Source organism: Haemaphysalis longicornis, unplaced genomic scaffold (genome assembly GCF_048455015.1).
Source record: "Haemaphysalis longicornis isolate Haplotype H1 unplaced genomic scaffold, Haemaphysalis longicornis Haplotype H1 scaffold_10, whole genome shotgun sequence".
NCBI lineage: Eukaryota > Metazoa > Arthropoda > Arachnida > Ixodida > Ixodidae > Haemaphysalis > Haemaphysalis longicornis.
Window position 1 is genome coordinate 81,640,250 of NW_027526204.1, and position 14,942 is coordinate 81,655,191.

The following is a 14,942-nucleotide window of genomic DNA, read 5'->3' on the forward strand; positions in this document are numbered from 1 at the left end:
GAAATTTTAGTGAATCATTCAAGCCACCAAAGCAAGTGAGCATTTGTTTTTCGACTACTGTTTTGTGGCCACAAAAAGTTTCGTTCATTAAAAAAAACTAACAAATGGCATCTTTTTTATTGCAAACTTCAAACAAATAATTGGTATTACAGAAAATTTGTAAAACAGTCGGAGCTCCATGGCCACTTTCCAGCTATTTCTCTATGCCATCACAGAATCTTGTTTGTGCGACTAACAGATACCGTCCTATTCCACTGCAAAGAAACATAACTGGGCGATTGCAGTGGGGCCTTTAGTTCCGTTTGATAATATCACTTGAGTGTTTACGTACAGTTAACATACTGATGACTGTGTTTATAGTGCTTGTCTATATGACGTCACTCCTGCCAATATCACATCAATGTAGTTTAACTTGGGATGTTTTTAACCATTTCACAATGGGGCCTGTGAACTCGCCCCATGACAGCCTTGACGTTTGCCTGTAAATTATATTTGAAGCCTGCTCGCTGCTTATACCTGTGTACACAAACAATCCGTTAATGCTTTCACGTTTCCGAGACATCTTAAGATTTTCTTTGAAGCTGCTTATTGAGCCTGTGAAGAACCCATTGGTTTTCATATGCTGGAGTGCATGTATGTCCACTGACATGATGGTCGGCCAAGAGTACACCCTTCCTATTACCGTCTGTACAGCCTCTTCCCTGACCTCATCGTCTGGCTGTCCTGACTAACTTCCTTTGCATGAAGGGACTCAGTCAAGTCGGGCCCACATAGCGTATACCACAGAATATACAGTGAGAGGTGAAAGTTATACCAATGCAGTAGCTATGAGATGAAGCAGCGCATATCTAGTCTATCTTTTAAAGGACCGAGGTCCTAAATTGTCGAAGAATCATGTATTCTACTAGGAACTCTTTGGTTTCTACTAGGAAACCTTTTTAAGCGCTGAATATCTTGCAATTATGATGCTCTTGGCGCATGCTCAGAAGACGTTTCTACTCATAAAACGTATCCTGGGTGTAAAACAAATTTTAAGCCACAATTTCGTCTAAAATAGGAACTTCCCGATTTTCCGAAGTTTTCTTTGCTAATATTTCCGAAGACGAGATATAATGTAGTAGTACGTACGCGGTACATGTGCGGGGACAACAATGATTACCTTTCCTATTCTTGGCGCAATTGTTTGTTATTGTAATGCACACATGCGCCTAGTAAAAACAGTTGCCGCCACTACCTTTCGTCCTCAGCACTGTACATTCTTATGATCTTTTGGCGCTACTAAGTTGTCTCCATTTCGCGAACACACACGGCGATTTCAGGCCGCCCCATTTAAGCATTCCGAGCTTGCCGTGGTGTAAAGGGTTGATAGCAGACGCCGCCGCACCGACATGCGTTGGAAGGTTCACAAAATTACGCTCGGACGGTGTCTTTTCTTGTGTGGAACGTAGCTCGTTCAAACGGGGCCAGTCGGCTGTGCGATGTCTCACGTACGCTGAAAGAGTACGCAGGTACCATCGGCGTACACCAAGCATAACCAAGCGGTCACAGGAAAAGATTACTCGAGAGCGGCTATTTTGCTGCCGTCTGGAAAGGCTGGCTGGGTTCCCACGCAATGCCGAATCACAAGCAACTTTCCCACGTTTTCAAGTAGTGCTTCTAACAATATGAACACGTGTTTATCTACGTTGTCGGCCCGAGAAAATCGGAGCTTTGTCCCGCTTTCGGATACGCGACTCCATGTACGCAATACGGCAGCTGGCACCAGCAGCATCATCGCCGGCTGCTCCCGCAAGAACAAAAATTTGTTTAGAACAGTTCCAGCGAATAGTGCGTTAATTTGTACTACAAATAAAATGTGTATTTCGTACTACACAACAGAAAATAATGACAATTAATGTTGTTATGACGTCATCACGACGTCACGTGTGGCAGCAGCCACCGCAAGGGGGGCGTGTGTCTTGCCACGAGCGTTGCACGAGATGCCGCCTTGTTTTTGTTGGATTGAGTTTGATTTTGCGGAAACTTCGTGTCCGTTCTGCATAGCAATGGTGCTGCTTGGTTTAAAGCCTATGTCGGTTTTGAGCCCACTTGTAATGCTCACACAAATATTAACGCGACCTTTTAGCAAAAGAGGGTGCACGTTAGGATATTGAAATTACGGTAGCTCCTTTTCCGTTAACCCCGCCGCTCAACTCACCTCGATTCTTTGGACGGCGTTCATATAAAACACGGGAGGGGTTGAGGTAGCTGAACCTTCCAGTCGATTGGACCCTTTGTCGTCGAGTCCATGTATCCGTGGCTCAACAGACGGCATCCTTTCGCTTCCCGTCAGTTCGTCAACCTTGAATGATTGATCCACTTCCCAATGTCGGCAACCACCATTAGCGGCGTGCGTGCTGTCCGAGAGGTAACCCCGCGCCGGAACTGTTTTCACTGATGTGCACCCATCCGCCTTTATCTGAGACCACCCGGTAGAGCTGACTGCATACCAACACACCAGGGGTACTCGGGCTAAGCACCCGCGTCTTTTTCCATGCAAAAGGAAGGAATAAAAAGCATGCTCTGAGGGGCCCCCAACTTCGCGTCCCTCCGGTTGCATGAAAGGAACGCAGCTTGACAGCTACGAGCGGAGGCAACGCCGATACATGAGCCACCGGCGGCTTTCATTAAATAAATGAGGACCCCGAACTTAACACCTTCCCTAAGTAGGGTTTGCCATTTGAGCTTAGATTTTGGCAGTTGTAATTTTGGACTTTGGGATGTGCTTCGTCCACTTTGTTGTTGACTCAAGTTGGATGGTAGAAAGTCTCGCGTTTTAACCATCTTTCTATGAAGAAAGGGGCTGTGATATTTGTCAACTCATTTCGAATGAATGTATAATGCGTAGCCTGATGTAATGCACAACAGTGAAAACACGTCAGGTCTTTGAACTTACGTGGGTGAGCACACGAGAGTTCACAGTGTATTAAGGATCTAGAGCAAACCAGTCTAGGTACGTAGAAATCCTTTATGTCAATATAAATCCTCGTTGTTGAACTGTCACTTTCGCCGGCCCAGGTCTTGCAAACTAAGGTGAAAGATATCACAAGTGAAGCATTCCTTTTTTGTTTCTTGTGGCGTGAGTCTTCTTGCCGCCTCTGTTTTCTCTAAGGTAATACGGGTGCGACACCGCTGTGCCCAGCCTGCACCTCGCGTTCCTGTAGGGTAGGTACTCTTCCAGTAGGCTGGCTCTTCCAGTGGAGGTACGCCTTCCTGTACAACCTGCATAGGCGAGAATATGTCCGTTGACTTAGTTTTCAGTCATAATTCTTGGATATGCGTTGCCTTGGGTTCTCTGAACCAGTTCTCACCAAACAGGTTTGAACTGTCATGTTTGTGACGTGATAACCGAAGCTTAATTCAACCTAGTTAAACTACTCTCGTACTTCTAAGTAGGAATATTTAAAACTTCTAAGTAGGAATATTTAAAACTTTATTTGCTCGGCTTGTAGTGGTCAATATACACGGAAACAAATCTCAGGCAGTCATAGCGCCATAGGCAAAAATGTATGTAAAATAAGACATGATGACACGCAGATCGATGTGAAGAGTTACGGAGGCACGGGCAGCCACCTCCTGTTAGGTGCGCTATTAGATGATTAAAGGCATCTACCACCGAAGGGTTACCGCTGGCCCCAACTTGTACCCATATAACGTGTAATAACGGCGCTGGAAGGCATAGAATGTAAACTGTAATATAGAACGTATACTTTGTGACGATGGCTTTTCACTGGCTGTGGGAAGCAGACCCGTAGACCTCAAACCCAACCATTATAGAAGGATCTGGCATATTTCTGCATGAACACGGCTGCTCGGGCGAACTCAGCGCGACCGCTGGGTTCAATTGGTTGATTCAAATTTGGTTCAGTCAAAAGATTGTCCCGTTGAATCATACTGACACGCCTTTTAACGCAAACTTCCCTCAAATGACCTGCATAATTAGGAAAAAGGGAATGGCCATGCGACCCACTGAGCATTTTACAAAACGATTGTTTTCTCCACGAACAAAAACAAGCCAGGTTTAAATATGGCCACAAACAAACCAAAGGCAGAAAACGGCTTCCCACGGTATGGTGGCGGCATCTAGGTTCACTAAGGGAAAACAAGGCTTCCCAATTGGCTGCAGAGTGGTGGGTTCCTGTAATGTCATTGCAGACAACGAAAACGCACGATTTAGCTGGAAAATCACACTTGTATTGTAAATTCATTAACTTCTCAGTGAATAAAACACCGTTTGCATTCGGACAAGCGCTGCGGGCACTATAAATAACAAAATCTGTCGAAGAAAACAAACTTGTATGTTGTCTTCATGCCTCCCTTAAACTCCTTTCACGCTACGTAGCACGATTTACCTTCATTTTGTAGTGAAAGGTGCCTTGATTGCCAGAAGGACGTGTGCTAGTGAACTACATTGGCAGTTCTAGCTTTGAACTTTCGTGCCTTTTTTTGGTACATCTTAAGGTGAAGGAAGGGCTTGATATACATCGACCCGTTCTTCAGAGCAATCTGAAAGAAAAAAGGTGGCGGCATTTCCTCTTGCTTCATTGCAAGAGCAGAGACAGACAATACCATTTTGCCTGCCATTTCTGGAATTTCAGGAACACATCCCTAGGTCGAATAATTTTTTTCGGGAAACTTGGAAAATAGCGGTGCCGTAGGGTGCACCAGGGGGCATCTTTCGAAGGGTCGCTGGTTTGTACCAAGAAAGAGGTCTCGTTTCCCGTTGGACTTTTTGTGGCCACAGTGCTAAATGAGGACTGCTGAGATGCAGTCTGATGTAACATGATGTCCCTTAGGCCTTAGCTTTACGCAAATCCACCTTAGCCAACGACGCCTACTATGGCTACTGCCATGTCATGCTTCAACTCTTTTCCATCTTATTGCCGCTCTAACACTTCCCCTCCCCTCTTCATCCCCTCCCCACTTACCTCCTTCCCCCCAAGGGCTTCGTGCCTCCTTTAAATAAAGCACATTCATTCATTCATTCTTCCCCTCCCCTCCGGCGATTGTCCTCTATTCTGGGCCTCTTCCATCCTGCCTTCACTACCACTGTCTCAATCCTACTTTTTTGACCCCCTCGTTAAACTGCTCTCCCTTACCAACGTGCGCATTCTCCTTCCCACCCGTACTACAGTTCCGGACATCCCAAGCCGTGTACTTCTATTCCCCCGCAAAACCACGCCGTCTCTGGCCGCTACCCCTTTTAACGATAGTTTCTTACTTCTCTCTTTATTTTCCCTCCCCTCTCATTACCTTTACATCATTTCTTTCCGCTCCCCTCCCGTCCTCATTTTCGTTGCAAACTGTTACTGTTATTATTCTATTTCTGGGACCATGCACTACGCCTATACCTCTTCCCATTATTTTGCCAATCTCCGTCATTCTCTCTCACACGCCATCCGTCCCAGCCCTCCTCCTATTCGAAGCACTTTTAAGTTCCTGTTGTCCGTCTCCTCATCCCTTCTCTCACGGTTATACTCTTAAGCCTCCTCATTCCCCTTTTCGATTCACTCGTCTTACCACTCCCCTTTTATTACTATAATCAACACTACCGCCAACAAAGTGCCATCAGCATCATCATACATACCCGAATCGTGCAGACTTCCGGTCAAATTCCTCTCCCAGACAATTCTAAGCACTCCTATGTTCGGCCTTCCGAGGACATTAGATTATGAAATTTTTATGCTTAATAAAGATATAGGGTTTTATGCCACGGTATAACTTATTGGCCGTTCCTTGGTAGCCACTCCGTTTTAAGCAACGTCCACCGATTATCGGCCATTTGCATCGTAGGTGCCCGCCGAATGACACTTTTTGCGCTCAATAGGCCGAAATGTATTCAACACGACCTTCTTGCTAATCGATAACGCAATTACGCCATGTTATTATGCATACGTGTCAACCCACTGACCTTCCTTTCATTACGTCTTGGCCGATGTAAGGCTTCCTCCAAGACATCTTGTAACAACCTATATTTCCGCCCCATATATATTCAACAAAAGCGCGCATGGCGTGTATACCAATCTCCTAAGAGTCAGAGATTGCTGCTTCTGAACACTTCCCAAACGCAGTCGAGCCCACACCTATACCGGTAGTAATTTCTTATGGTCATTTTTAATAGTACTGCAAACTTGACCGACAACTTGTTCAAGAATTTTGTGGCCTACTTTAGGGGTGTATTTTTTTCACCCTTAGTGATATAAATGTATCTGTTGATTTCTAGCCCAACCGTAAAAGTTCTCCGACCAAACTCCACAAAGCAGTTTCTGCAATCCCGGGTTGCCAGATTAAAAAAGACGATGACATCCGCAGATCCTAAGTGCCTTACGAATTCCCACTTTGTTCGTACTGCTGGTTTTAACAGCGGATCTGTTTTAGGTCGCGCACTCTCGTAAGTCGCCAGCAGGTCGTGCGTTTCGCGTGGGTAAGAGCAGGTGGCCAGACCCTCAGGCAGCCTCGCAGAAAGTGGTTCCCAGGCCAATTACTTTCCGAGACGTGCAGTGTGGTCTAACAGGGCGGTTTTTTCTCGATCCTGCTGGGGAGGAAAAGGATAGACGCTTCGTAGCGTTCAACGCACCAGAGGTTGTAAGCCGCGAAAGATAACCAGGTGCCGGTCTGTAGCGTCAGCAGAACAGCGACCGGTAAATTCAGCATCCAGGAAGAGTGTGCCATGGTCTGGGTGGCCTGCATCCAGGCTAACGCGAGCACTAGAAGCAGGCTGAGCGTGAAGAGGATGCCGAATATGAACATGAGGTGGTCGTAGATATGGTTCCGGTCCTTGAGCCATTCCAGGAAGGTCTTAGTGCATGCGAATTGGTCAGATAAGAAAAGGGTCGTCTCAAATTAGAAAGCTTACAGCACGAGTGACAAAGAAAAGTTTCCAGGAGGGCGAACGCGTTGGTGTTAAAACACAGCTAGATATGAAAATTGTTTTTGCATTTTGAATCTTGGCAGGAAGGTAGATCCAGGAAGCGTCTTTTCCACTTCTAAAAAAGATGTGAGGGCACCCGGTTTACTTAGGATTATCCTAGTAAAACGAAACTGAAAATATGCAATGTCATACTTGGACAATACATTTCCGAACATTAATTTGGGCCAACTGAAGGCGGTTGATTAACATGGTTTCTGAGTTGAAAGATGCGCGAAAGATGTCCAAAATCAACACAATGCACAGATGGGGTAGTTGGTATCCGTCCATCTGAGACAGCGCTTAACAACACAAAGACGAGGAAGAGGGGACACAAGACAGCGCTGACTCTCAACTACATCTTTAATAAAAAGAAAACACACATATATGCAATCACACACCACGCGTGTGTCTAAACGCCATTACTACACAGCCTTGCGCCAACCATCTTACATTAGCCCACTTCCCCGTCTCCCCCCCCCCCCGAAAAAAAACACAACCTAAGGCATTCTATTTGACAGGAAAGCAAATTCCTTATCGTACAGTGTCACAGAAGCACGGATAATGCAATTCCCTCTACTTTTTTATATGAAACGCTTCCCCAAACTCTCTTGTGAACTCGTTATTGTGGCGCCAAAAAATACACGTGTCCTTGTACACTGGGTTGCATTTTTCTTGACTGTTTTCCTTATGGGCCTTAGAGTACCAAGTGGTATATGCAAATGAATAATTCTTGAGTGAACCACGTTGCTCCATGAGCCGCACATTGACGCACCCATCTGATTAGCCAATGTACACATTACCACATGAAAACGGCAAGGAGTCGACGATGCCCGTCGAACAAGGAACAAAAGGTGACACGTTTCACACTGCAACGGCCGTCCGGTTAAAAGAAACTGGATCGCTGTTATCCCCTACATGCATCGTATCTCACATGCTCAGAAAAATGTAGCCGGTCGTTACGGGGTACGGGTTGTTTTTTCGGCCCCGAATATACTTTTGAGAATATGTAAAATGGTGCAAAATAAGTTGCCAGGACAAAAGCTAGCAGTGTGTGCAGTGAGAAACATGTGTCACCTTTTGTTCCCTGCTAGACAGGCATCGTATACTTCTTGCCATTTTGATGTGGTAATGTGTACATTGGCTAATCAGGCAGGTGTGTCAATGTACGGCTCATGGAGCGCCGTGGTTCACTCAAGAATAATCCATTTGGACACATCACTCGGCACTGTAAGGCCCACGAGGAAAACAGTCGAGAAAAATGCAACCCAGTGTACAAGTACACGTGTATTCTTTGGAGCCACATTGACGAGTTGACAAAAGAGTTGGTGGAAGGGTTTCGTATAAAAAAATCCAAGGGAAGTGCATTCGCCATGTTTCTGTGACACTGTACGGTAAGGAATCTGCCGTCCTGTCAAAGACGATGCTCTAGGATGTGTTTTTTTGAAAGGGGGGTGGCAAGTGGGATACTTTAAGATTGTTGGCGCACCGCTGTGTGGTGATGACGTTTAGACAGACGTGTGATGGGTAATCGTATATATGCGTGTTTTCTTCCGCGTAAAGATTTAGCTCAGTGGCATCGCCGTCTTGTGCCCTCTCTTCGTCGTCGTTGTGTTGTGAAGCGCGGTTCAGGATGCCCAAAATTAAAAGTGGGTCATAGTGCATTAAAACCTTCGCTAAAAGTGCGTCCACCCTTCACCGAAAATGCGTGAAATCGATTTTCCAACCTTCCAAGACCCGCATGGCAGACGAAGAGCGAACCCAAAGGACAATTTGTCCCGCAATATGTAAACGCATCTACGAAGGATCGCAATGTATATCGATACCTGGTTTATGAACAAAGGTCTACTGATTGATTGATTGATTGTAGGGTTTATCGCGCCGACGCAATGCAGGCGATGAGGCGTGCCGTAGTGGAGGGCTCCGGATTAATTTTGACCACCTGGGGATCTTTAACGTGCGCCGAAATCTCGTACACACGGGCGTTTTTGCTTTTCGCCTCCATCAGAAAAGTAACCGCCGCGGCCGGGAATCGAACCCGCGACCTCGTGCTCAGCAGCGCAACGCCTTAGCCACTAAGCCACCGCGGCGGGTACAAAGGTCTACTACTGTACTACTTCTTTGTCATAGATGGATGTATTCTCTTATTTAGAACCGTTCCTGTTTTGAGACTTTCAAGTAACCGTTATGACATACTGGAAGACCTCGACCACGCGCCATGTGTCGAGAGATTTTGTGAGAGCTTTTCGGTCGAGATCTTAAAGCGTTTAGGTAAGAGCATTACTTTTTGACAGGACTCCATCGGCCCCACTAAAAAAGCTTTCACATTAAACATTTTCATGCTGCTACGTGTAATTATATTGCCATGAATGAGCTTTGAGGTGGGCGCGCTCCCCGTTATCTGCTGCAGCTCTAGTAATGCCAGCTGTGCCGCTATAAGCGGCTGCTGTCCAGCCAGGTAACCTGGTTTCCCTTCCCAGAAACACAATATATCTGACACAATATAGACGTTACCAGGAACACAATATAACTGAAATTATTTCGGTCTCACCAAGTATTAAGTAAAATTAAGCGCTGTCTTACCTTCTCCGTGTCCCAGCGGATGGTGAAGCTGTAATGGCAGTTGGGACAGGTGTGCCGCTTGTTCTGGCATGACTGCATAACGACGCAGTTCGCGTGGGCCCGGCTGCGGTCGTCTGCACACGAAGAGGGGGGGGTAGTGATGAAGTTTTTCTGTGTAAACAGTGACAAAGTTTTTCCAATTGCATTTCTTGTTTCACAATTTCACCCAGTGCGGCCACTCAACTGGTAGCCCATTACGTGTTTCCTGACAGTTGGGACAATAAAGCTAATCAGCAAATTTTAGTAGAACGCGGACCAAACGGCATATTTAACTACATCTCGAGTGCCATATGGTCACACGCTATCTAGCTCCACCACAAGGCGAGACCTCAATTCAACAAAAATATTACCCTAAAATGGGAACCCGCCCATAAACCACACCGGCAATACTGGAACACATGAGCAGGCCCGAGCAGCAGTCACTATAGTGGTCAACATGGATTCCCAATCACATGAGGCTCCCTCCCTCGTGTACACCCCTAGCTATTCGGACACCATTGTCATTGTCCATCACAGATATACAAGAAAATATTTTCCCCAACCACATGCCTCACTCACACAGGAGCGGGCCACCGCATCATACACCGGACTACCACTCACTCTCTAGTTACTCAGGGACTGGCGAGAATCATACGCACCAAACCTTTTGGTAATGTTTGTCCATTTCACAGAATTTCTTCTCTCTTACTTGAACGTATTCGATTGGCAGTATACATCTCTTCGGAAGGCACGCACCTACACGCCCATCAACTCCTGCATCACCTGGTACATTGTCTCGGGAGGATGCCCTCAGTGACTCATAACTGCGCCGGGCTTATCTGCAACGCCTTCCATGCAGGTATAAAACGTAAAAAAACGTACTTTGCAACTCTATGCCTCTGTCGCAGTCCTCTCGTCATATTATCGATAACATCTGATATGAAGTCCACACAAGCCATAGAGCACATTGACTACATTTGATGATTCTAGAAGTCCACACCCTGCATGCATCCTTCAAGGAGCGAGAGTTGGAACAGTCAGATGTCTTTGCTCAAGCCTAATTATTACTCTTATAGTCATGTCAACTTAGGTAGTACTTTATGAACTTCTTTCGCCAACTAGTGCATATACACGCCTTTAAGAATTTTCGTATACCTGTAGCATACTTTGGAGGGAAACTGAAGCCCTTCCTAACTTGCACTTTTACAAACGTCGGGCGGCTTACCAGGTGTATCTTGCGTAGTTTTGAAGTCGGCTTCTTGTACAGGTTTGCTTGTGTTTGATATATGAAGCCGGTAGTGTATTTGCGGTCGCTGGCGGTTATTACGCACGCAAGCCAGTAGTTCCTTTCATGACTACAGATGGCGTCGACCCATTTGGAGCCGGCTACTCTTTATAGAGCCTCTTTGCTATTAGCCAAAGCTATAAGCGGCTTTATCTGTGTATAATGGCTGTAGGAATAAAAGGGACACATATTTCTGGACTAAACAATTTATAAATTTAGAAGCAATATTTTGCTGGAATATCTGCGGAGAGCCATAAAATCAAAATTAGTCTACCGTAGAGAAAACGAAGCGCGGGAGATAGCGAGTTAGTAAGTATTTCAGTGTGGTATATTGATTTGCATTCAGATGCTATCCTAATACGACAAATCCGGAGCACGGGTAAGTGCCACGTGCACATACATGGTTAGCTGTCTATGGCCCTACTTTTGATTCCAGATCACCCGTGGTGGCTAGTTATAAAGAGAGTCACGTCAGAAAAAAAGCCGTGTATCAAACAAGCAATACCTTACGGCTTTTGACTGGCATACCAAAGAGGGCATTTTGCGTCATTGTAGTAAGAAAGCGCTTGAGTTACCCCTTGACATGTATATATAGTAAAAGTTCGATAATTCAAACTCGAAGGGTACCATAAGATTGTTCGTATTAGCATAGTTCCATTACCACGCGGGTGCTAAAATGAATGGAAATTGCGCCACAATGCTCGCCTAGAACACAAAGAAGCCACCTCTGGACTAGTTGTCGCGAATTAGGCTCTACTCCACATTTGTGGCAGTTGATATCGTAAATAATGTTTCATAAATCATAATGAAATGCGGTGGAGCCATCGCGCCGGCGGCGCGGAGCTCTCTGTATAAGCGAAATAAGCTGTTTCCAGAGCGTTGTGCTGTTGTGCGCCACGCTGTTGTTTTTCTGATTCGTTGTTTTGCATCTCTAGTAAATTTGGTTGGTTTGGATTTGAATCACACTGTAATCACTCTAGGCAGACTTCTGCGAGGAGCGATGGAAACAAGGGAATCCCATTTCGAATTAACCGTTCGGGATACCGACGCGTTCGAATTAACGGTAGTTTTCCCCAATTGAAATACAGAGGGCTGTGCCGGGACAAGGGCGTGAGTTTGAATTAACCGAATGCGCGAATTAACAGACTTCGAATTGACGAGCTTTGACTGTATTTAGTTTTAGTATTTAAAGTGACAAGGCAGACAAAGTATAAAATACAAATTTATATTATACAAAATATTTCGTGTTTTAATCTGCCTAAAGTGCTTATCCGGCAGAAAATGACGCAGTACTCTGAGAAATTATTCAATTTTGGTTAAATTTTGGATCTCCTACCAAATCTTGTGTTTTTGTGACGTCTGCCATGAAGTCACAGGGGCGGGTATTGAAAAAAATTTCCACTGCGTCATTAGGCTCTTCAGCCCTGCTTACCGCCAGTCTATCCAGATGGCGCTGCCATACTGACTGGGACCGTTGTCCACTGTCGCTTTGCATTTGATCTTATTTGCACCCAGCTTGTTTTTGTTACGGTAGAAAGTAATGGTTTCCTAAAGCATGAGGTATGCCCGACCAACAAGGGTCACGTAAGGCAACGTCGCTTACGCCAATCGGCCAGTGTTGTGTAAGACAACTGCGAAGCGGTGGGCTGATTGATTGATTAATTGATTGATTGATTGATTGATTGATTGATTGATTGACTGACTGACTGTAGGGTTTAACGCACCGACACAACACAGGCAACGAGGCCCACTATAGTAGTGGGCTCCGGATTAATTTTGAACACCTAGGAATCCTTAACGTGCGCCGAAATCTCGTACACACAGGCGTTTTTGCTTTTCGCCTCCATCAGAAAAGCGGCCGCCGTGGCCGGGAATCGAACCCGCGACCTCATGCCCAGCAGCGCAGCGCTTTAGCCACTGAGCCACCGCGGCGGGTCAAAGCGGCGGGCAGCTGTGCAGCGAAAATGCATAGTGAACCCAGTACCAACAACCGTGCGTATCGGTACTTCAATGTTCACTTGTATTTTCATAAATCTCATTGTTCACCCCACCATTCTTACAGCTGTAAAATACTTATGCATAGCCCTTAAGCGAAAATAGCTGGTTAAGCAAGCTTATAAGCCCTGCCTAATTTTTGTTTGCTTTTGCCGGCCTCAGCCTATCGAGCAGATGGGCACATATGACGTCATAGGTTCTGTTGCGGGGAATGAGCCAGTGGGTCGCATGGCCATTACCTTTTTTCTTAATTGTAGAGCTTATTTGAGCGACGTGTGCATTAAATGAGACGCCAGCATGATTATAAGGAAGCACTCTTTCGAATGAACCAAACTTGTGTTTTGTCTGCACGGGCCGTTTAAGTGGAGCTTCAGTACCGACTTCACCTAAAATACTTGCATGTGTCGCTGGTTTTTGGTGCTGTCATGAACAGGTTACATCCACGGAAAGTATGTGCTATTTTACTACGAATCATGCATGATATTTGCCCTTCTAAAAAAACTCAGTCGGAATTTGCCCCTGATTAGAAATATAAACACGGGGGTTCCTGGCATTACGTTGCATGTCAAAGGTATGGTCCCCACCTAACTTTTTTTTCCGAAGTATTTTCATACCATGGTATAGTCTTTAATGTGCGTGGCAGGTAAGATATTGGTTCCCTAAAAAACGTCCCTCCTTTTCTTCCATCCTTACTTCTACTATCCTTTTAGTAATTTTACACTGCGATAAAAAGACATTTAGAATACTATGTAAACAACACGCCGCCTGCCGAGCGCACCTTTGCAGTTGCAAGGTAAAACCATGCTCAGTTGATTGTCGCAGCCTTGGCAGAAGCGGCAGATAAACACTGTTTGCTGAGCGGGCAATTCCAGTGGTATCCGGGCTGCGTCCCTCCCCGAACGGCTTGTATCCACGTCCGCAGTTATACCGCTGGTATTCAGTGCCGCCGCTGGGACCGGGACCGCTGGGACCGGGACCGGTGGGACCGAGACCGGTGGGACCGGGACCGCTTCGACCGGGACCGCTGGGGCTACCATTGGCACTGGGGTTAAGTATACATCAACTCCGGTGGCTTCTGGCTTCGGAGTTGACTCTCCGGTTGGCAGGTGTTCGCTCATCTGCAGTTATGGGGAGACATGCAAATTAGAAGAGAAAAAGCTAGTGCCGGATTTCACGAGCCCAAAAAAGCAAAGCAAAATTACCACTAGCTAATGCAGGACCTCTGAAATGCCGGATTAACCATACCACCCTGAATAAATATTTTTATGCAGGGACCAACTGTTAATTACAGTTAAAAGTTAACAGGGTGTAAACATGCTACAATACCAAAATTACTCGAGGAATTTCCTAGGTTGCGGCTTGAGCGCTGTAGCGCTTTATATTTTTGTGCTATATTAGCCGTGACATGCGGAACTTCGAGAGGTCGCGCACCAATTGACCACCATGATGTGTATATGCTAAAGTGAAAGATATGTACACCGACCCTGTGATGCTGCGTGTAGTGGCGGTCAACGGGTCGATTTATGGCTAAGGCTACGCGAACGACCATAGGTCGCCATGCCTACTCCCGAGTGCATTGACCATTCGCCATTCATGAGTGGTGAATGGTCACTCATGGTCACCCCTTTCACCATTCATGAGTGGTGAATGGCCACTATGGCCACCCCCCTCACCATCCTTGAGTGAGGGGTCAGTGAGCCTCGCTATCGTTTTGAACGGGCCAGTGGGAGTGCAAGTGAGCGCGAGCCCCACGCGCAGTGAGCTCCGCTCACCAATCGCGAGTGCAGTCACGTTACTCGCGCCATGTCCGGGGTTTACCGCGGTGAGCGCCACTATTGCGCTTGTAATCGCTGTTGGCTATTCGTCGAGGAGTCGCTCGCTGGGGTGCATGTAAACTGCGGAATCGCTTTTAGGTTCAGAAATATGTCTTCACTGAGCTCCTACTATGGGACACCCAAGAATTCTCTCGTCATGTGTTAATTTAGGAATACGATTTCGGTGGATTTCTGACACCGTAATGCACTAATACTACTCAGTTTCATGAGTCATGGAAGATCTGCTGCGCAGACTCGCGTGCAAGGGGAGACGGCGAGTGGCGAGCGCTAGTGGGAGTGA

General features: G+C 46.2%; 1 protein-coding gene across 1 annotated transcript; it reads right to left on the bottom strand.

The window, feature by feature from the left end:
* Positions 1 to 3,036: 3,036 nt before the first annotated feature.
* Positions 3,037 to 9,638, bottom strand: LOC144157825 (uncharacterized). Its single transcript, XM_077688563.1, has 3 exons — positions 9,530 to 9,638; positions 6,617 to 6,837; positions 3,037 to 3,261 (listed from the first exon to the last, which is right to left on the bottom strand). Exons 1-3 carry the CDS (start codon positions 9,605 to 9,607, stop codon positions 3,147 to 3,149), a joined length of 414 nt encoding a protein of 137 aa, XP_077544689.1. The 5' UTR covers positions 9,608 to 9,638; the 3' UTR covers positions 3,037 to 3,146.
* Positions 9,639 to 14,942: the final 5,304 nt, after the last annotated feature.